Source organism: Neopsephotus bourkii, unplaced genomic scaffold, assembly GCF_033783945.1.
Source record: "Neopsephotus bourkii isolate Nb327-2 ecotype Australia unplaced genomic scaffold, CSIRO-AGI_Nbou_v1 NB_1764, whole genome shotgun sequence".
Taxonomy (NCBI): Eukaryota; Metazoa; Chordata; class Aves; order Psittaciformes; family Psittacidae; genus Neopsephotus; species Neopsephotus bourkii.
The window spans coordinates 952,738-975,755 of record NW_026902238.1 but is presented as its reverse complement, the minus strand read 5'-3'; the positions used below and the strand labels follow the sequence as shown (position 1 = coordinate 975,755).

General features: G+C 37.9%; 1 protein-coding gene across 4 annotated transcripts; it reads left to right on the top strand.

Moving 5' to 3' along the window:
• Positions 1-641: 641 nt before the first annotated feature.
• On the top strand, positions 642-23,018 carry NREP (neuronal regeneration related protein). Of its 4 annotated transcripts, none has more exons than XM_061378067.1 (5): positions 642-660; positions 1,211-1,258; positions 2,725-2,787; positions 17,043-17,120; positions 21,346-23,018. In XM_061378067.1, the coding sequence occupies exons 3-5, from the start codon at positions 2,785-2,787 to the stop codon at positions 21,469-21,471; spliced, it is 207 nt and encodes a 68-aa protein (XP_061234051.1). In that variant the 5' UTR covers positions 642-660; positions 1,211-1,258; positions 2,725-2,784; the 3' UTR covers positions 21,472-23,018. The 4 variants fall into 4 exon arrangements, with proteins under 4 accessions (XP_061234051.1, XP_061234053.1, XP_061234052.1 ...); XM_061378069.1 differs by lacking the exon at positions 642-660 and adding an exon at positions 729-869; XM_061378068.1 differs by lacking the exon at positions 642-660 and adding an exon at positions 895-913.

The window sequence follows — 23,018 nt, the reverse complement described above, 5'->3', positions numbered from 1 at the left end:
ACAATGTGTCTCTTGGAGTGAGGGGCCCAGAACTGAACACAGGCTTCGAGATACGCTGCCAAGTAGCAAGGAATCTACTTATTACCACTTGTTTCTCTTTCGGACATCCAACCCTACCTAGCATTTTAAGGGAGTGCCACTGTGCAGCAGCGTTCTACCTCTGTCGCTCTTCCTCGGCAGAGCAGCAGCGCTCCCACGCTGCCCTATTTCCCCGGTGCCTGTGATGCTGAACACTTCACAGCTTCCGGCTAATTCCACCCGTCGCCCTGTGCTCCGCGGTCGGGCCCGGGGCTGCTGATGCGGCGAGGTGGACTCACAATGCCTGTGACTGCCACACCGCGGGACTGGGACGAGAACGGACCCCGTCTGAGTGATCTCACCGCCCCGCATTCCACCGCTCTGCCCTCCCTCCCGGGTCCTACTGCGCTCCTCAGCGGCCCTGGGAGCTGCCGGGGAAGCGAGCTAGTCCCGGCCGGGCACTCTGCACCTACTCCCACCGCCGGCGGCCTGTCCCGCTTGTAGTGCGGCTCCCTCTCCTCCCCGCCCACCATTTTGCTCCCTCCCAGGCAGGCGCAGGCGCAGGCGGTCGCCTCCGCCTCCCTCCCCTTCTCCTCAGATGCCCTTTGCTGCTGCTGCTGCTGCTGCAGGGTTATTATTACAGTATGTGGCTGTTCCCTGTTCCCTCCTTCCTCCTCCCTCCCCGCTCCTCAGCGGTCGACCTCCGCCGGGGGACAGCTGCGACGCGCCCCGTCGCTCCCCTCAGCCCCCTTCAACCCCCAGCGCTGGCCGGCCGAGCGCGGACGTTGCCCCGGCTCCCAGACGGCGCGGGGGTACGCGGGACTGCGGATTATTGCCGACTAAGCAGTCTGGTGCTGCAGCAGCGGTCTGGGGGAGGCGGGGGGAGCTCGTACGTGTAAGGAGGGAACGGGCGGGAGGGGGGAGAGCTGGCAGCCGGCCAGCTGCCATCAGAATTAGCTCATTGTTCAATATAACCAGTGCTGGCAACCAAACCCCACTCGGGGGGAGGGGGCAGGGAAGGGAAGGGGAAGACAGAGATTTTCCCCCAGCCACCCCCACCCCTTTTTCTTTTTTTCTCCTAGGCTGAAGAGGTGCAGTCATTCTTCCCCACACCCCTACCCTCTCTCCACTCCCCCAACTATAAATTCCCTTCTGTAGGATGCTGCCCTTTTTTAATCCACATTTGTTTCAGATCATGTAGAAAGGACAGAAAGTGAGCAGGGAGCGGGGGCTTTTGTCTGTAAGTATATACAATTCCAATACACAGATTATTTTTTTTAATTATTATTAATCTTTTCTCTCTTTGTTTCTTTTAATTTCCTTTTGCCCTTACTTAGCTGGACTTTGCTGCAGCTTGCCTTTCCCCCCTCTCGGTGCACATTTCCAAACAAGCTTTCTTAAAGAAGATGAGAAAACGTGCAGCATATGTATTTAACTCGTTGTCTTTATGCTTTTAGGATGGATTTCTAGGCTGGGCATTTTTCTGCGCACATAAAATGGGAGATGAGAAGTGTTTTGGGGTTTTTTTGTTTCGTTTTGTTTCATTTTGTTTTAAGGGTTTCCTTTTCCTCGCTATTGCACTCCACAAACACCAAAATGCATTTTTGAACCTAATGCACTTAGCTTTTTTAGCATGCATGCAAGACTCTAGGATTGGTTTTTAATCTCTTTTATTCTGCCTTGTAAAATGAAATCTCCCTCTTCTCCTCCCTGACACTGGATTCCTCTCAGGCTGCTGGGGTTTATTTTTAGAAAGTCATTCTTGCAACAGCCTTTTGTGTTTTTGCGTGTACAGCAGTTAAATTTTGGGTAGTTCTTTTAAGGAAAAAAAAATAATCAAAACCAACTGTGTTTTGGTGAATGCTTAGTGATGTGCTTTTTTTTCAAACATTTCTGTGTACATTTATAGATAAAGAGTTTGCAGTTTTAAATACAATATGTATGCACCTATTTGTATGTAAACATATGACTCATACCTAATCACATTTCATATATACACACTGTAGGGGAGAACTTTAGTTTTTGTCAATATATGAAAAATGATGAAAGAGGTATGCTACAAATTTGGTCAGTTAAGACAGTTGTAATTTAAGATATTTAAATGAGGAAGGACCTTCTTTTTTCTTTTTTCTTTTTTTTTATTTTTCTTCTGCCTGTTTAAAATAGTAGGGTGTGTGGGATAAGGAGAGAGAGAGAGAAAAACAGAGGTTATGTAATGCAGTGCCATTCCAAAAATACCTACTCACTGGGCATTTCACATTGTGAAAGCCTGACACTATTATGCTTGTTTTGTCATTGCAAAAAAGCACACTTTGAAGTATGTCTGGGAACAATGGACCACCTTTACAGTAAGCACAGGGTGATGGGGTTTTGTCTTTTTGTCTGATTTTTGGGTGTGTTAACAATTAGGTATAGGGCTTTTCAGAGATCTTCCAAGCTCTAAGAATAGTATAGAGTTCTGGAAATCCAGATACCAGGGATTTCTTTGTCCTATATTTAAACCTACAGACCACTGAAGTGCAGAGACACATGACATATAAGCATACATGTGGTTAGAATAATTTGCATGACTTAAATCTTATCCACTGAAGCTTATACTTGGCTCACCCCCTGTTGTGCTGGTAAAAAAAATACCCAACCTATTAAATATTGCAACAGTTGGAATTACTTTTTTTTTTTCATTTTTTATTTTTAAATTGTTTTCAGATTGTTCTCCTTGTGCTGCTTGAGAGAAACTGCAGCCCCAAGACTTAACAGAATCAAAAAATGGTAAGAATTAGTTGCTCTAGCAAAGATTCAATTTTTTTTTTATAAATATAAACCTTCTTTGCCCATTCCCAATACACATTTATGAATATGACCTTTATAGGATTTACTCTTTGAGGCAATGGGGATTAGCCATACAATGACTGATGTACTCTGAAAACTTCCATATGTTGGGTCTTTGATATTCTTGCTTTTATTTGAATAAAAATCTGAAATCCCTCTTTGTGCAGTAAGGCTTATTTAATTGTAACAAGAAATGTTTAAGTGAAATGTTTTCCTGTGAAAAATACACATCATAACACATGTAGGAATACATGCAGACAAAATGTTACCCCATAATTTCAACCCTGACACCTTCATCCCTTAAAGAAGAAATAGATCATTGCACTTAGTAAGTGATGCAGGTTTAATGTTAATATATCAGGGAAGTATACAAGATGCAAACTAAATTTTCTTGTTTGGTAATTTTTTCAGAAGGTTAACCTTTCTTCACTAGATGATTTTAAGCTCCTTTCCAACCCTAACTGTTCTATGATTCTATGATACAAACCTGCTCCAGAAAAAGTGGCTAGGCCTGAGCCTAACTGAACATACTTACACAAAAGTCAATGAGTTGGGATGTATTTATTGTTCAATATTCATAGACTGGTTTGGGTTGGAAGAGACCTTAAGCCTCACCTACTTCCAACACCCCTGCCATGGGCAGGGACACCTTCCACTAGACCAGGTTGCTCAAAGGCCGATCCAACCTGGCCTTGGACCCTTCCAGGGATGGGGCATATTCAACAATAACCCATTTCCTTCAGTGCAAATTGTGTTCATATTTTTACTGATTAAAGTCAATTTGCTGTGCTATTGCTGACAGCTACCTAATTAAAAGGATGAAACATTCTACATCTAAATATTCTCTAAATATGGTATTCCTGAAAAGGACTGTCTTTGAATCAGCAAGCTAAAGAAAATTGTTTTTCACAGAAGTAGTACATAAAGTAAGCAGAATTAGTTTATATGCTGTGTAGTCATAAAACATTCTTGACTGAAGGTAGAAGTATCACTGAAGCATGCACTGATAAAAATGTAATATATTTTGGGTGCTATGTGATAATACCATGCTCAAAAATCTGTTGATTTATATGGGGCAACAGCTTGTCTTACGTAGCATTGCATAGGGTATACATTAGCTTAGACTATTTTCTGAAGTGTTAGGTTCTTGGGGGCATTAACATAAGATTATGTTAAATTAATTTCATTAATTATGTTCTTGTCTGGTTTTTTTGGGTTTTGATTTGGGGGAGGAGGGATAAAAGGATGCTTAAAATAAGCAATACTTAGTCTATTATAAATTTTTTTTTCCTTTTTGGTTCCTTGTTTTATATCATTCCTATCTGCAAAAATAAACTTGCAAATTCTGGAGTTTTAGTCTATTCTGGAACCTACTTTCATCAAAGTGCTTTGCTCATCTGTATATAAATGAATAGTTGGGTGTGGGGAATTAAAAGGGAAATGATTCACTGAAACTGTGAATAGAAATCATGTTAAAATACATTTTGTTCACACAAGTGTGGTATATTGTATAAGGCAACTGTTTTCCTACCAACACCAAGGTGACTATCAGCCCACATTTTTGGATTATATGCAGGCTGTTATTTGCAATACATACCTATCTATGGAATAAAAGATTATTTTTAGTTAGGCATAAAATAGCAAGTGATTTTTACCAGCAGATGGTTCTATAAATTTAGAAAAGCTCCTTTATAGTAGTCAAGGAAATCAGTTTTGTAAAGTCAGTGTCTGGGCCAGAACTTAAAATGCAACTTAGAACTATCCAAAAGCAGAATATAAAACGTAGTTATCTACCTGTCTAGTCCTGTTTGCTTTGCAGTGAAACATAAGTAAAAATCTCACTTGGCTGGTTTTGAAAAGTTTTTTATTTGTTATGAAAAGGCCAAATTCCACTTTTTTTGTGACTGTAATTTTCAGTGTAAAAAAGACTAGGTTTTGCCCAGCTTGCAAGGTTGCTTAATATGTGGTAGTTGGCAGAGTCTTTTCCCCTACCCCACCCTTTTTTCCCTTTCTTTCACTTTTGGCACAGTAACACTGAATGTCATTTTAAGTCAAACCACTGACATACTTTCCTTGCAGTAGTGGATGCACTTGTCTTTGGCATATTTCTTGTATTTATTGCAAGTGTCTACCTATTCTGATTTGCAGGAAAACTTCCTTACATATTAATACTTTCTACACTGAAATACATGATTCTAAAAGTGCTTACTTTTTTTTAATATAACAGCATAGGCAAAGGCTCTATTCTACTCTCACTGGTCAGAGAAAATTTTGCTGTTACATTTCACCAGGCTGAACTAAACCTTAAAAAAATGGGTACAAATGGCATGTTTTATTCCTTTGCTAAATGGAAAGAGCATTAATAGTTTAGTTATGATTACAGTAAAATTAAGACGACTAGAATAAATTTGTTAAGTGAGGACAAGTGAATTCTTTAAGTTTACTGTCGTACTCTCTTACTTTCTTAAATTCTTATTCCATCAAATGCTTCTTAAACTGCTTACAATTAAAAGCAAATAACTTAGCAGGTTAGTTTTCAATGATGCTTCTCCTTTTCCTAGGCTTGGAATTAGGATTTCCTCATACCTGGTTAATTAATCTTCCTTGGAGCTTTATAATAATATCATCAATAATTTAAAAAGAAATAGAAATGCAGAAGGTTGTACTTCCTATTTGTTTAAAATTTTAAGTTGTGGACATTTTGAGCCATTTTACACAAGAATAGCTGCCATTTGAGGAACTGCCCTTCCTTTTGTATAATACATTTCTTTAAGTGGCGCCCTAAAGAGAAAAAGAACCTTTTATATTTCTGTGCAATGTATAAATTCATAAGGCGATTTTTATTGCTATTTTTCTTTGAAATGCTAGAATTTGTGTGTACCACCTGCATGGAAAGTGCTGAATATCGTAAAATACAGATTTAGATTTTAGTGCTAATTAAGGAAAAAAAGAAGTTCTAACTAAAAAGGAAAAAAAAAAGTTTTAAAATTGATTTGGCCAGTGTCATCCAGTCATTGAAATAAAGGATCTTTTCAGAAAAGTGAGAGTAAAGAAGTATTAATTTCCATTTTCTGTGATGTCAAAGAAGACTTTTAGCAAAACAAGGAAAGGTTCTTTTTTTTAAAATGGTCAATATTTGTTTTTAAAGGAAGTAATCTAAGATATTTTATACATCTGACAAAGTGGTCTGTTTGGTTCTAAAACACTCAGGTGTGTCCTCTTATCTTGCCTGCATTGCAGATAATTTCTGTAAGTCAGGCTTAGTTCTCGGAGTTTGCAGTAGAAGTACTAAGGAATTTAAACCAGTAACACTCATAAAAGTGTGTACCACTAAACAAATACATCCTTAATAATTTAATTTTCACCTACCTGAAAATTTACAAAAGATATTCTGGAGTAGCTCATTAGTTTATTTCTGATTTATCAGAATTCTGATGACTTTCTTCTTAAGCACTAGTGGTGTATCTCTAGGCTAGGTGTTGTTCTGTGTCATTCCAAAGGAAAAAGGCCCATGATGGAGGTCATTTGGGCTGAACACTTCCTGTGGCGTATCCTTGTCTGAACTGTATCAGCTTTGGGGTTATTCTACCATTTGCGTTCTCTACACTTTCTAGTCTTACTTGGGGAAAAAAGAGGAAAATGGGATTATGGCCTTTTGGAGGGAAAACAGTCAGGGGGAAAGGTTTTCTTCATTAAGTCAGAGAGAAATGAGAACCTGCCTTTGGTTGAAGGAAAAAAAGAAACATCACCTTCCCTTTTTTTTTTTTTTTTTTTTTTTTTGCCGTTCATAGGGAAATACATAATGTTAAGTTAGGTGAAGATATTTATGAGGCAGAGCTTATATTTAAGATTTTGTCCCAGTTTAGCCATTGCAGACCTTTTTCCAATGAGTCATATGCTATCTTTACACATTCTGTAATATTCTGTGCCTATAAAATAACTTCACTTTATTTGGAAAACCCATTCCTAACTTTAGGGTTATCTGTGGAGAATGGAGTCTCATATTGGTCTCATTTTGGTCTGACAGAGCCAGGCATTATTTGAGCCTTTTTATATGCTCTGAGGAATAAGAACTAGATAGTAGGATGAAACATTATGTCCTTCTTTGTTGATTATTGAGACTGGTACTGGAACTGGAATCTCCTTTAGGATAGTTGCAAACTGCTCTAGATCTATATTAGATCCTCTTCTGTTCATGTGTAGCCATGGGCAGAATTTGGTCAAGAAAAATAATTGAGAGGGATGAAAGCTAAGCAGGAATGTGTATATTGTGCTTTTTTATTATGCTTACATACTGTGCATGAAGAATACATTGGGTGAAGTTTGCTCAATGCTACTTGGGTCCTGAAAACTTAGGGTGAATTAAAAGCCTTTCCAGCTTAGAAAATAAATAAGCAGAAATATAATTAATTTTTGCCATACTTCTGACAATTCAGATGTTCAACTGCTCAGAAAAAAATCCATCTTTACTTGATTCTGACCAGAAAAATTTTAAGGACAAGCTATTTTTTTGTCCAAAGCTGCAGATAGTGTGGATATTTCAGTGGTACCGTTCATATACATGTTAAAAGAAAAAAGCTCTGTATATGTGTGTTTATACGCAGTCACAAACATGCTTGTTCTGGGTGCTAAAATTCTGTACATAAGCACCAGTGCACTATATCTGAACAGAGCTGTGTTGACACATGGGATTGGAGGTTTATGTAATGGTTTGGCCAGGACAAAACTTTAACGAGCTTTTTTCACAAAGTCTGAAATCTTCAAAAATCAGAAGTAAGAATTAAACTACACCTTGTAATACTACAGTCATGACATTGGTCACTGGGATCTCAAAACAATCTTTTATCTTCTTTTTATCTTCTTTTTTTTCTTTTCCATCAGAAGGCTGCTTCCCCGCAACTGAGCTCTGGTCGTTGTGTGTATGGCTAAAGAGAGGGGAGAGGAACTACACTTAATAGCCCTAGAATAACTTAATTAACATAATTCAGTTGCTATCATTGACTGGGACAGGATATTTCAATAAAGATATTTTTGAATATTTGTATTTTGTTTTTATTTCAAATATTTATTCACCTCATTAAACCAAATTGGTTGAAGGTGCAATCTGGAAAGGTGCAAAAATATTCTTTTCAAATGTTTGATGTACAATAATAATATGAATCACTGAGCGTTACCTGAAATTCAATTCAAACTGCTGGTCTGGCAAATTCAGAGTAGCACTACTGAATGAAACCCTATGTAGATGTTCCTGGGAGGACTCCTGATGTTTCCTTCTGCAAATATGGCATCAAAACCCCCACCAACTTCCCCGCACCCACAAAAAAAAAAAAAAAAAAAAAATCCACCCAAAATGCCAAACCAACATCAGAATGGGTGGTGTTTTCTCATTACTCAGGAACGAATATTTCTGGATTAATTTTGTTAACACTAACCTTATTGTCTTTCTACTAGCATAGCATACCTGTGTGGGACTACATTGAAAAAAGTTGAGAGATCACCAAAGGTGGTATAAGCTTCAGCTTAATATGTAAATTATCAAAGTAACTCCTGGGTTCTTCGGCACTGATGTGTAGAAGGCACACATTGGTATTACAGAGCTACTCAAAAGATTAAGCTAGAGGAGAACAAATTTTCTTTCGTTGTTATAACATAACTGTGATAATATCTCCATCATTGAAGAGTGTGAGTTTAAATAACTCTATTCCTGCTGGCAGAAGAAAATCCTGTAGAAATATTGGTAAATATCCTTACCCTTGGTTTCTCAGCTAAGTAATCATATAAGGCAACGTGAACAAAACCCAGAAACAGTACTTGGCAGGAAAAGTTGTTTTCCTGTGTGTCTCCTTGTTAGATCTGAGTCTGAGAACTCACAGATACTTTATTACTTTCAGCCTGCAGAACATTCATGATATAGTTTGTGGTATTGTATTTGGAGTAGCAATTGATCTACGTTAAGTGATTGTAGATGCTGGTAATATGGTGACTGCAGATGAATGTTCCATAATGCTTTCAAGCACCCATTACAATGTCATCAGCTGTGGTCATTACATCCCTTTTTATGAGGTAAGTACTGGCTGTACAGTGTGGATTTGTCTTCCATTTCCAAGAATACTGCTTGAGCTTCTAATACTTGCCTAAAATATACCGATTGGGCAAGAGGCTGGCATCTCATGGGGGGAAAGGCTTTCCTGGCTGGGCTCTGCAGGAAAGCAGTCGGCAAAGGCAGTGAGCTTGCCGCCACTTGGAGAGCAGCATCACTTGTTGGATTTCTGGTCATCTTTCTGGTATGTGTGAGAAATTTAAAATTAAACAAACAATACAGTTTTATTCCAAAGCAGTGTACTAGGTCTACTGTAAGTTACAGTATTCAGGTTATTAACTTAGAAAATTTATAGGAGATTAAAAAAATGAAATATATTTTGGAAGTGAGCCCGGTGTATACATTTTGTATACCCCCCAAAATGGAAGCACAGAACTGGGAGAGCACACAGGAGAAGAAGTATTATTCTGGGCTTTCTCTGTTCTTGTTCTTTCTTCAGGATTCACCTACTGGCCACTGTTCCTGCCTTAAGACCAAAACTTGGTGGAGTGAGGAGGCTGGCTAAATGGACATTTTGGTTAGTCTGTGACCATGTGTCTTTACTTCCTTCTCTATTGCTCCAGTAATTTGTCAGTGTTGGGTATGAAACTCCTGAAGAACTTAACTATGCAGCCTTTGGTCCTGAATTTTGCTCCTACTCTGTGTGTTCACCTGACTTTGTAATGAGAGACTTGTTTCGCAGTTACAATTAGGAGTAGACACAAATAGTTACTAATTAAACTTTTCATTACCTTATTGCATTTGAAGAGCAAATCACAAAAGCCTATGTAACTGAAAACTCCTTAATTCTCAGGCTTATTATGGTTGTCTTTCTGTGTGTGCATGCTAAGTAACAACAAAAGCTACCATTGCAGTGCAGAGGGAAGCAAAATGAAGTGGAAAAGGTGCTGGGTTGCACTGGGTGTTGAATTTGGTTTTCTGCAGGGCTTGTTCAGTTATATTGATTTCTGTAATGTTTCACAATTTCATATCCATGCACTGAAATTTACTGGAGAAATAAAGTACTTTGCCATTTACTTTTCCATTTTATAGGTTAATGGAATTTTCCATATATCATGTTTCTTATTGTTCTAGAATAATAGCATTCTTTTCCTTTCAAGGAGTATGATACACTGCTAATGAGTATCTTTGTTAAATTCATTAATTCAGTGAGAAGTTCGATGAGCTTTTTTGACAGCATTCACAATGTACCACTTGATTTCTTTTACTCTTCATATGCGTGGTAAATAGTTTTGTGATGGTTCTGCATATCAATGAAGGAAAAAAACTGTCATGAGAGCACTTGTAGCACACAAGCAAGATTCATTCTGACTAGTTCAGAAAAGTGCAAATTGATTGCTCTGCTTATAAATTGGATTACACTCAGGTGATGTGGGGATGATTCCTCTCCAGGGGAAAAGAAAGTATCTTCTATGAATAACCTCATTCAATCATGTTTGCCAGAAGACAGGTAAAGTCTCTTGAGGGTTCTTACCACCTAAAGGACTTGGCAGGAGTGCGCTAACTATATACTCAAGCTAGATTAACTTGTGTTTTTCTCCTGCTCAGCACCATACTTGCTCAGTTTCAGAGGCTAGTAGATATATAATTGACTTGGAAAAATGTGCCTGCTCCAAGTGCTTAGTATTAGCCAGTATCCTTTCCTGCAGTAAGGAGCTGTGTAGTAGTAGATACCATTAGTCATAAAAGCATATTTTAGCACAAGTTTTCTTATATGTGTCATGAGACACTGTAAGTACATACATAAAAGATGCAATGTATACTTGTATAGTATGGATAAAGACAGGAGTGAAAAGCTGGTAACAGTTGAGGAGACTACATAGGAGCAGACACTTCAGTGTAAGATCATAGATGCTTTAAGAACAATGAAAGAAACAGTGGATGAAGATGGGCTTATATGAGAAGTTTTGTACTTTAAATCTACAAAAACAACTTCCAAGGTCACTTCTATATGTTGTGTAGGGAAGGAGCAGATGACATCCTATTCTGTGAGACTGATAAAAATTAAAGAAGTGATGAATCAGGACTGCAAAAAAAACCTGATAAATAATCTTGCTAATTCATGTGCAGCATGGAGAGAGGAATGCAAGAAAAAGCGTACTTGTCTCATTTAGGCTTTTTCATCTCTATGTGGTTGTGAGTTTGAATCATCATACAGGGAGGAATGAAAAGTAGCAGTAATATCTTCCCCATGAAAAAGCAGAGCCAGCAACAAATGCTCATACACAAAAGTCAAAAGGAGGTTCAGGTTATGCAGTTTTCCTGCTGTGTTCTGATACACTGCCATATGTTAATTATTACAGTAATGACAGGTAAAGCATCACCTCACAAAGGTGAGCCACTTGGAGCAATCCCAGCCAGGAGAATGGTTGTATAAATCTTCATCAGTTCTCTTAAATCATTTATCTACCTTTATTTGCTATGTGGTATTATCCAAGTGAAATGATCATAAATGATCCTCCTCATGCCTGCCCACCCTCCCAAATTTTGAACGTCACTGCATGGATGTGGAAAACAGGTAGATATATCTGGTGCCCTAACAGTGTACTGAAGACACGAAGACAGGTTATTTGGGATAACTGTCACTGTAGCTCAACCAGAGAGGCTCAGACTTGTGATGGGACAGCCACACAAAAAAAAAAGCAAAGTCACAAAATTGGCAGGCCGCACACCTGCTAAACTACATGTTCACAGTATTTTTCAATAATTAAACCAAGGTAATTAAGTTGCATTTTAACTTGGGCAAGTTGTGGTTTCTGAGGTTTCAATAGGGAAAGCTGCTTTGCTGAGCCTGTTACAGAGTCAGCCCATCACAACAGCATTTGATCTTGAGTACAGCTTCTTAAAGATACCAGATGTTCATCAGAACTTCAATGGCTCTTTGAAATAAGGAGTCATGATGAGCACTCAATGTAGCCTGTCATTGGTTATTCCAGAAGAATCACAGGACAAAGTAGATTGATAGCAGACTGCCACCCAACCAAATTTGAGTAGCAGCAACCATTCAGCACACAGTTCTGTCTGTATTAAATCCTGTGTACTGCGTTTGGAACACAGTGGACATTATCATTACATGTTTTCAAATGTTCCCTGAACAGTGTTAAACCACTGCAGATGGGAGCATTAGTTTACCAGTTGCACTGAAGTAAATATATTGATACTAGCACAAACTTTCCTTCCAGTTTTGTTTAAAAAGAGTTAGCTTTTTTAACAGAATCATTTAGTTGGTCTTCAAGCACTAGTGTGGTAAAATTTTCTGCTTATGCCTCTGGATTGTGATGGTGGGTAACTCCTTACAAAGAGAACATGTAGCTGGAGTAGGAGGCATTTGGAGGGATAGAGCTATGCAGAATGTGCTGGGGAAAGGCACTAATGCTCTAGCTGGTAACTAAGAAACATTTTAAAAGTTTGAAGTTATAACTGTTTCCACTTAAAAGGGAACTATGTTATATTTTACTGCAAAAGAAAGTGCATTGGGGCTTCATTTCAAAGAAATTCTTGTAGACACTTCCAGTGATGCTGAGACCAGCTTCAAAGGAAATAATCTACAACTTTTCCTCTATGGCCTGCAATACCATTGATTTGTGTCATTGCAACACAGAGCAATGGTGGTGAAAAATACCAGAAGTACTTCAAAGAAATACAGGTATACAGCTCTATTTCTTTGTCCAGCTATACAGCCCATCATCAGGAGAGCATGGTGGAAGAACAATTCTGGATTAGGCACTACAGACACAAAGGGCTACCAGACCTCACAACAGCCCAAGCACAGTCTTAGTGTTGCAGAGGGGGAAAGCATGCCCCTTTCTTTCATTTTCTTCAGCACAAACCTGTATTGTTTTACTCTGCTTTTCCTCAGCACATGGACATCTGTGTCTGCCGTTAGACTGCTAATCCATACAGTAAGGCTTTTTGGTTTTATTTTGTTTTTCTTTTCTGCTCTCCTAGGTAGGGTAGTGCAGAATTACTGGAGATGGTCACCTTTTATTCAGAATTGGTACTTGTCATAATTTCCTTTTTGTTTTCACTCTCCCACCCCACCCCAAATTGGTTTATATAATAAAGGAATTATCTGAAACATCTCAAAAGGTGGTTGCTGATGTTCTCAGGGCAGTTGGTCTTCCTCTTGTGTTTTGGAAATCCAGACTGCAGTTGAATTTAATTCCTGTAAGTCTTGAATGAGACTTGATGAACAGTAATTCAGTTATCATCCACATGGAAAAACAACAGCAAAAAAGTAACTCTGGGGTTTTGCTTGCTGTTTTCTTAACTATAATAACCTTAGGAATGCTTAACAGGAATTTGTTCATTTTATTAATTTTGCATGCCTTAAATTTCTGTGTGTTTTTTTTTTAATTTTGTTTTTCTTTTGATGTATGTATCTGAATATTTGAAAAATGCAGTTAGTGAGTAGAAATGAAGAGTGGGTAGCAAGAATTTTATCATTTTAATGTGACTGATAAGGTAGATTTAGTTCAGATATGTTAAAATTATTTTATGTATCTGTTTTAAAGCTGGGCAAAAGTTTGTCCTCTCCTACTATTACTGTTACAGAGGATATGGCTTAAAATGGGGGAATAGGCCTTGGAGTCTTGAAATGCTGCTTAAACAGAGCCTTTGCTAGCAGTAAAGTGTTTTGGCTTGTTGGACAGAGGGGAAAAGAAGGGTCTACTGCAGAAATCTTCCTGGTTTAGTAACAGTAAGTAGTTCTGTAAGATCCAGGAAGACCTGGTAAATACTCTGTTTACTCTATTTAGGCATTTCTTTTTCTCCACCTTATTTTTTTTCTGATTTTTAATCTCAGTTTTTATTATTTGTATCTTTTCAAGAGAACAGAAGCTAAATAATTGAAAGCATATTCTTCATAGATAATAATTCCCTATTCCAAGTTGTCCTTGATGTTTCAGGCAGAATTACTTGCTGTTCTAAAACACTGCTTTAGATGGCACTTCCCAAATCAGTGGGTTTCTTTTCCACCTGACTTCTCAAGGTGGAAGTGAGTGGGTTTGCATATCGCATGCTCTGCCAGGAAGGAAGGCTTCCAAGGGTGGTAGTGCTGCCAGTTGAATGTTTAGAGATGATCCACTCTGATAATTTATGGATGAAGTTTACTAGCTTGATTTTTTTTCCTAATGATTATCAAATACTGAAGCTATCCATTTGAGTCATCAGGTGGGTCTTATCCATCATATAGACTTGCAGTAACTTTAGTTTTCTGTCCACCCTAAAGTACAGTAATTCTGTTCTGAATCCGTGTGCTTTCATTTCTTAAGCCAAGCCTGTATTCTCATAATAGTCACGCAGGAAGTACTAAGAAATGAAAATACTGTGTGTATCAATGGAAGCATTTATTTAAAAGTGTTTACTTCATGCAAACAGCTGGAATGTTGTAAGCCTTTCATCCTGCTCTGCAATGGAGCATTGCTTTCCACTTTTTCTCTCTGTAGCTCATTTTGCAACTTTAATATAAATTGTTCTGAGAAGCTGTAATTGACTAAAAGTTCATGCTGTGTTTTTCTAACGCCCTAGTTACCAGTAGATTTGAATATCTAAGTAGTTTCTGTATTTTATGAAGCATGTACCATGACAACAAATCCTGTTTTTTTGGTTTTGGTGGGGTTTTTTTGGTTGTTTTGTTGGTTGGGGTATTGTTTGGTTTTTTTTTGTTTGTTTGTTTGTTTGTTGTTTTTAATGGGTTTGCTTTTATTTTCTCTCTCCCTTTTCCTTTTTTTTTTTTTTTTTTCCCCCTTCTCCTGGTGAATTGCAATAATTCCTGAGTGGACATCTTCTTTGCATTCCAGAATCTTCCTCCACTTAGCCAGGATACAAACCATGGCTCCCCAGCCTTTCAGCATTGCTCACAAGGCAGATACTTAAAAGTCCTTTGGCTGCCCATAAAGGACTTTGGTACAATTATATGAGAACAGTTACTGCTGTGGAGCAGATCCACGTGTTTACTATCTACCAATATTGGCCACAGTAGTTGTTTTTTAAGAGAGACTAAGAAAATAGGACATTACTGTGTTTTGGGGTTTTTTTTCTCCACAGAAATGTGAAAGATAGCTGGGGTGTTTTGTACATTTTTTTTGTGGTCATAAAGGTGTGCTTTGGTGTTTGTTTTGTTTGTTTGTGTGGTTGGTTGGTTGGTTGGTTGGTTGGTTGGTTTTTTCCCCTGGAGCATAGCTATGAGTGCGTCTTACAATTTAAACATTTTTTCCTCCTACCTTCTTTAGAATTTCAGTTGAGGATCCTTTAATTGCCATTTAATTGCAGATGCTTATTTTATTCCTATTAAATTACTAATAAGGATGACAAGGCCTACAGGCTAATCAGAATACATCTCAGATTCCATGGAAAATACAGCAGCTTATAGTCCTCATAATGAATAACACTTTTTTCTGATGCTTATTCTGTCTTCCTAGAGGAAAATACACATTTTTGTATACTTCGCTGGTTTGAGCATGCATGTCCTGCAGTAGAGCTGAACTGCTATCACTATTTCCCACCATAACTTTTCATACAAAATTATAACTACACAGTAAAATCAAAGCATAGTTGCAGGATGGGTAATCAGTGATTATAAATAGCAACAAGAGAGCTCAGGGGTTACTTGGTGTTTTTTATTCAGATGTCTCAAATGTTCAATGTGAACATTAACTGATGTGTAATTAATGTGCTACTATGTCAACCATACCCAGACAGCTTAACTGTCCTGTTTGAGGTGATACAGTAATCTAAAATACACAATAAAACCTGATACTTTAATCAGTAGAAAGCACTGTGATCTGTACTGCAGAAAATCTTGGGAGAATGTATCAGAAGAGGTACTGCCTTAGGCTCTATGTTTTGAATGTTCTACTTTATAGTAGAATTCAGAGTTTTCTCTTGGAATGATGATTCAATTTCTCTAAGATACATCTAGTCCAGTTGTGACAATAGTCAACATGCAACTCCACAGAAATGAAAACATTCCTCAGATTTCAACATCAATACTGTAGTAAGCAGGTAAGTAAAGGTGGTCCACCAGCAATTTAAGTGACAAGGCAAGTTTTGATTCCCAAAGTACAAACAAATTTGAGTGGCGTAATTTATAATGCTGAGCTCAAAATGCTGACAGTTTGACATTCATGCATTGTGCAGCATTCAAGTCACAAAACTCCAAAGACCTAGAAGGAAGATCCAGCATGAAAATGAATTTAAGGTCTGCATTGTTGTGTGTAACTTGTACCTTCAGCAAAACACTTCAGTGTTTCATGAGAGCGAGATGAAGAAATGCTCTGGTCTTCATCCAGAAGCTGAGGAAATGGAGCACAGGTTTCCAACTCAGATACACCGTAACTGAGATGTATTAGCCTGGCAAATATTCACTCTAAGTTCCCACTGTATTCAGTGTCCAGCTTTGAATCTTATCCTTTTTCAATAGGAAAATTTTTCCCTAGCAGTCATAGGCAGTACCTTAACCATTAAATCCTGCTGCCAGTTATTTTACAGCATGCCTTTTATAACATGTTAGAATTCCTTTGATGTCTAAAATACAGGGTGCTAACAGAGAATTATAGCTGTGTCAATGATCTTAGAAAATAGTAAGTTCTAGTTCCCAGCTCATTGTGAAAGGACTATCAAAGGTGTGTTGCCCTTTTTTCTTGCAGTCATCAGCAAAGGCAGTAAACTTCATTAATCTTTTGCCAGTGACTTCTTGCAGAAGAGAATGGGCATCTGATATAACAATATCCTCAGTAAGTTTATTAATATGGACATCTTCTTACAAAGAATTTCTTAAAGAGATATAAAAATAAAATTAAAAAAAATCATCCTATAGTCCTTTAAAAATGCCTGTTGAATGCAGATTGCCATAAACAATCCTATAGTTGAAATAACTATAGTTGAAGCCCCATAGTTGAAATAACCTAGGGATAGATCTTGTTGGCATGGGTACTCAAAAATATGTACTGAGCATAAAACACAGCTCTCTGTGCCAAGCTCAACTGGCATTAGGATCTCCATTTTAGTAATGCTGTCTGTCACATGAAAACCACTTGATTGCATTTAATGAATATTTGTTAGTAAAAAATTGTATATATTTGTGTCACTACAGGTTTATCAACCAAGGTTAATGATCTGGGTAAGCCAGAAAATCTTTCCCACCAGCCGAGTGGATGGGGGATTTCCAAAGGTAAAGTTATTTATGTAATTTCTTTCATCTAATAAACAACTTACTGAGATGAAAGTTTTGGGGTGTGAGAAAACACCCAAACAAGAACACCCCCACCCTAAAAAAAAATCAGACCAAACAAAAAGTATGCCACACTGAAAGTTCAGTGGATGTTATTTTATGAGTGCTTCAAGGAGAGTAGCCAGCTGTCATGATTTCATCACGAGTCTCATGGCATTCTGTTTTTCTTAAAGCCCTGGCTCCTTAAGCCAGACAGTTAACTGGAGATTTCAGCTTTCATTTTAAAACGATGTTTTTAGCCTTCAGGCTTGCAGAAAACATGGACTCTTGCTGGCTACATTCCAGAAGGAAAACACGCTAATTTTCAAGAGTTCATGTTTTTTTAAGCCTGTCTCATAATTTTACAAGCTGGATGTCTGAGTTTTGAATGCTTGATTTTGGCAATTCTCTTAGTGGTGCAGATGAAAAAGTCAATGATAATGCAGGAGGAGGAGGAGGAAGGGGAAGAAAGTGGTGTGGTTTTCTTTTTCTTTTGTTAGGTTTACTGCTTGTGCTTTACCTGGCTTGAGTAACAAGCATCAAAGCATGGCAAGTTTTGTCTAACAAGTACCCCAGCACAAATACAGAAGATGTGGCTTGTCAGATTCATAAGATTTTGTTTTGTTACCATTGCTGGTTTCATAAATGTGAATCTGGATATGAAATTTGAGTAGGCAAATGCAACAACCACTCAGAACCACAGAATGTATATGTTTTATTTTTCATTTTCCCTTACATTAATGACACAAAATCTGGCCAAAAAAATGGCAGGTAAGTAAAGGAGAGAGCACATGGAAAACTGTTTTGGATATGTTTCAATTACTGTCTAGGCTTCAGCTCCCTGTTCACAAAACTGCTATTTCATCTTGTTAACACTATATTTTTCACACTTTTTCTTTATAAAGTGACTTCTGAAAATTATAACTGGGATATTTGCAGCCTGTTGTTTGAAGGCTTATGTGCCAGTATGCCAATCTTTAAATTAACATATACTGCAGCACTGCCATTCTTAACATTCAAAGTATTTCAAAAGTTCAGCTGAGTATGCTGGTATCAATGCCAGATTACAATGAATGTGCAATAGATGGTCATATTTAAATTAATTTCTAATTTTATGAATCAGCTCTGTGTTGACTAGATGATTGTTATTCAAAATTCTAACTTTGCAGCTTTCAGTAACTTGTCATTCATCATTAAACGAAGTTGCTCCTGACACAGTGGGATGAAGCTGTGAACTATGTACAGCATAGTTAGTAACTGCTGCATTATATTAGAATTATGAATAACTATGTTTTTATGCTATATATAGCTTTTAAAAAGTTTCATAGAAGGGATAATTGTTTCTCAACGGTCAAAAAGTATTACACTTTTTTTTTCCTTTAAAATGAATATATTCCTGCTATTTAAATAAAATGTGTTTTTCTAGCCTTCACATAATTCTTCCAAAAGATATTGGGCATATGCTTACAAGGATCAGTTTTTAGAACTGGGTCCAAATTTTAATTTATGATTGATCTTAAAAAGCAACTTGAATATTAGCTGCACATAATGCAGCTTCCAGGGTATGTTCCAGGGTATGTTCCAGGGTATCAGCCTTAACAGAAAAGGGTGTCTTTGGAATCTATATTTTTTTCAGACAACCTATACGATTAATCAGGGAAATTGCTGAAGAAGATTGCAGAATGTACTCAGTCCTACAGCTCAATGTTAAACAGCTTGTACTACTGTAAGAATGAAGTGAAATTAAAAGATTTTTTGAAACCTATTTCATATAAATGTGCTTTTTTGTTTTCATGCAACCAACAAATATGGAAGGATACATCTCTTAAAGGCAATTTATTTCCAGACCTAGAAGGGTCATGTGGGACTTTTTATCTTGTGATTGTATGGCAGAATTTCAGGACTCAAATTGTTTTCACAGCTGGAAAGGAACTGCCCAACACAATGCTTTTGAAAATTTGCCCAGACCTTTGGTCTGTGTTGTGTGCCTGTTTGTATGTGTAAGTTTATGGTTTTCTTCTCACATCCTGTAGTGATACACAAGTAACAAATATAGAAAAAAGAAATTATCATGAGGATGGAATTTTCTAAAGTCCTGGGAAGAAACATGTTTGTGCAGTTCTATTATTTAAATGTAATATTTTCATTCTGAAATTGTCTCTTAGAAAATCCCTGACTTGTCTCTAACAAAGGCAAGGTATGTTTCTACTCATACTTCTTCCCTTCTGCATTTGAAGTCTGCTCAGTTTCTCCATTTCTTGATGCCCAAACAGGAGAAGACACCATTTGTCCCTAGGAAAGGCTTTTACTCTGTGTTCAGCCTGAAAACTGCTCCTCACTGTGTGTAGTGCAGAACCCTGGGGCTGGGGGAGTTCATCTACCTGAAAGCAGAATTTACCCTGTAAATTCTGATAAAGACAATGGGAGAGCCATGGGGTGGCTTCATTCCCAGAACAAATAAATGTAGCAAATACAGACATTCCAGTGAAAATTATGGCTTTGAAGAGCCAGGAAAGGAAAATTGCTGAAAATTGCACTTTCTTGGTAGTTCTGAAACTGGTTTTAATTCTTAATTCAGAAATTCACGACTCTCAAATCAGAGAAATTGAACATGGAGAAGATAACTTCAACTTCTTACACAAACTGAAAGCATTCTGCTTACATGACAAAAATGTCCTAAGAATAAAAGCAATAAAATACCTCTTCAGTTCTGATCTTTTGATCACAAACCCCACAGATCTTTGCCATAACTTACAATATATTACTAGCTAAACAATTTTTTTATGACCCCATAGTGATGTAGTGTCAGCAAAGTACTTTAAGCATGTGCATAGTCTTTAGGCTGCCTTCTGAGGCTTAAACTGAAACATAGTTAAACGCTTTGCTGAACAGGCATAGACTTCAGCCAATGAATGGTTAAGTATGGTTAATAAAAATCTATCTGAGGCAGCTGGCTGATATGGCAAACCATCTCCTTACTTGTCCAGAGGCAAGTAACACACAGCAGTCATCAGAGTGCAGTTTTCAATGAGGTCACTTATTAGCATGTGCTAGCTGTTTAAGCTGTATAGTGTTTAAAGGATGAGAGGTCTACACTGTAAACGATTCTCATTCCATAGCTGAGATGCATTTTTATGTTGTAGGCCAAGTGGAACTGTAAATTAGAGCTTGGGGTTTAAAAAAGCAAGCAAATGAAAATATAGGTAATAATAGGAATTTATAGGTAAACTTAGTAGCATCAGTTTTTTGGGTACCCAAGCTGGTACTGAGTTGTATTTTCAAAGGGGCTTGGTGCCATTTATTTTTTGTAGCTATGAGTTTTGCACACATGACACTGAAACATTGTGTCCATCTTCTGTGCTTCACAGGTAATTGATCATTTTCAGCTATATTTGTATATCATAACTATTGCACACCACCTGCAGGTGTAGGTTTAGATGTGACCTGTCCCAGCTATCATGAAGGGCACAGAAATGGCTTGGTTGGGCATGAGTGAGAAAAAGAATTTTGAGGAACAGTGTAAGGATGTACAGCTGGAGGTGGAAAGATTGTCACTCTGTACAGCTCTTCCCTGATAGGACAAGCGGTAATGGGTTAAAACTTAAACAGGGGAGGTTTAGATTGGATATAAGGAAGAAATTCTTTCCTGTTAGGGTGGTGAGGCACTGGAATAGGTTGCCCAGGGAGGTTGTGAATGCTCCATCCCTGGCAGTGTTCAAGCCAGGCTGGATGAGGCCTTGGGTGATACGGTTTAGAGCGAGGTGTCCCTGCCCATGCCAGGGGTGTTGGAACTTGATGATCTTAAGGTCCTTTCCAACCCTAACTATTCTATGATTTCTATGGTTCTATGGTTGGGGTCTTCCCAGCTGCAACAGATGTCTAAATTTTCCAGTTCATCAGTGGAGGATGGTTGTTGGCTCAACTCTCCTGCATTTTGGCTGTATTGGAGCACACTTCTTCATCCCCAAATGAGGAGCTTTTCTCAGATGCTGCAAGGCTTGGCTGGTTTTTAAAGAATTCTTTGCTGCGTGTGGCATGGGTATTTACAATTGATCCAGCAGTGTTTAGTAGATGTTTACTTGTGAACTAAAGCCATGGAACTATGGAAAGCTAGAATTGGAGGAGGACCCCACCAGTGAAAGAGGCTTCACTGAAGCACAGCTAATATTGCTTTTCCTTTCTGCAGGGAAGTCTCCCCATCTCAAAAGAAGTAAATCGCAAGAAGAAAAGTGAGGCAGAAGGGGCAAGCCTGGTTCCAGTAAATGGCTATGGACACCATTTCACCAAAATCAAACACCTCTGCTCTTTTTAGTCATAATTTCTCCATTTGTGTTACATATGGTGTATGGGGTTTATGAGGTCATGGTGTCATATATCGGGAATTGTTTCTGTGTACATCATCAAGTGTAAGAAGAAACTATGGGACTCTAGCCTTGCTTTAGAGAATAACAGTGGACAAATATGTACCATAAAAAATAGTTTTTAACATTCTGACTCAAGCAGAAGCTCTCAGAATTTCACACTGTGAATCCATGTTTACAAACATTACAGGTGGGCCCTCAGGCCTAGTTCTACCACAGCAGTGTCTTCCACTACTCAAACTCCACCGCTCACAAGCAACAGGTAAACCTCTCTCTCCATTTCCACAGTTCCAAACTGCTTCTTGCAGAGGCTGAGAGTCCCCCTTTTTTCATTTAGATGTAACGAGAGTAGTAGTTTATTTTCATCGTTTGTCTGTATATCTCAATATTTTATCCATGTACTCTTTTGATGTATAGAAGTAGTATGAAACTCATGGTTTCCTTGTGGTAAGTGATTGTGATGCTGCCACGGGATTTGAGACACTGATGAATGGTGCTATTTTGGACTTTAAATATGCTCCTTGGCAAGGTAGCTCTGATGGAGTTATTTTTTATTTCCATGTTCTGAGAAGGTGTTGGTACTTTGTTTTTCTGAATGTCGTTCTTTGGACTGGACTGATTTGTTTACTTGTGTCTTCAGTGTGGCTTTCTTATTCAGTGCTGTAGGTGAGAAACTACTTATAGTGTACAAGTGAGGAACTGATTCTCTATAAGGATCCACTCACAAACATACAGTTATAGTGGGAGCAATCACAAAACTGTAATTTATGTAAAATCCCCTTTCTGACTCCTATCCACCTAATGGAGAAAGATGAGCAATAATTTTCCACCAACCTCTCAAAAATACCTTTTTATTTTTTATTTTTTTATTTTTTTTTAAAACTTTTTTTTTAAAGAGGGGGCAAGTTTTAGTGTCCTCTTCAAATCCATAAAATAGGGGATATAGTTAGAAAAACACATCAAATTTCTGGAAGAAGTCCTAAAGGGGAAAGAGTACAGTTCCACAGTCAACATGTGGACTTTACATTTCTGTTCTTGCTCCCTGACTACTTTAAATGCAAAACAAGACAAAACACAAAACTTAACAGTATCATCAACTCATGGAGTGTTGTTGTGTTAGACATGGTCTGAAAGCCCACCTTAATTTTTTATATAATCCTGTCTTTAGCTCTTCCTTTTACAGGGCAGGCCTTGTTCTGAACTGTTTTAGTTTCTGACTGTTACCAATGCATGCACTGCACTTCCTACATTTCCTTTTTCCCCCCACTTTCTGTATCCCTTTTCTTGTACATTTTATTTTCAGATAGATTAGATACATCTACTGTGCTGTATATAGAGCAAGAATATTCAGCAGTTGTGGCATTTATGTATAGTTGCAGTTGTGTACTGCTGAAAACACAGGCTTTTGTAACAATGTGATCTTTAATAATGCACTACAAGTACCCAATGTATTTTAGCTATTTTAGTTGGATTTGTTCAATAAATATGCAAGCTCTAA

What these genes read in the sequence shown, in the direction of transcription:
- NREP (XM_061378067.1), top strand. An exon ending in TGGATGGGGGATTTCCAAAG is followed by an intron (nt 17,121 to 21,345) that starts GTAAAGTTATTT and finishes TCCTTTCTGCAG; the next exon opens with GGAAGTCTCCCCATCTCAAA.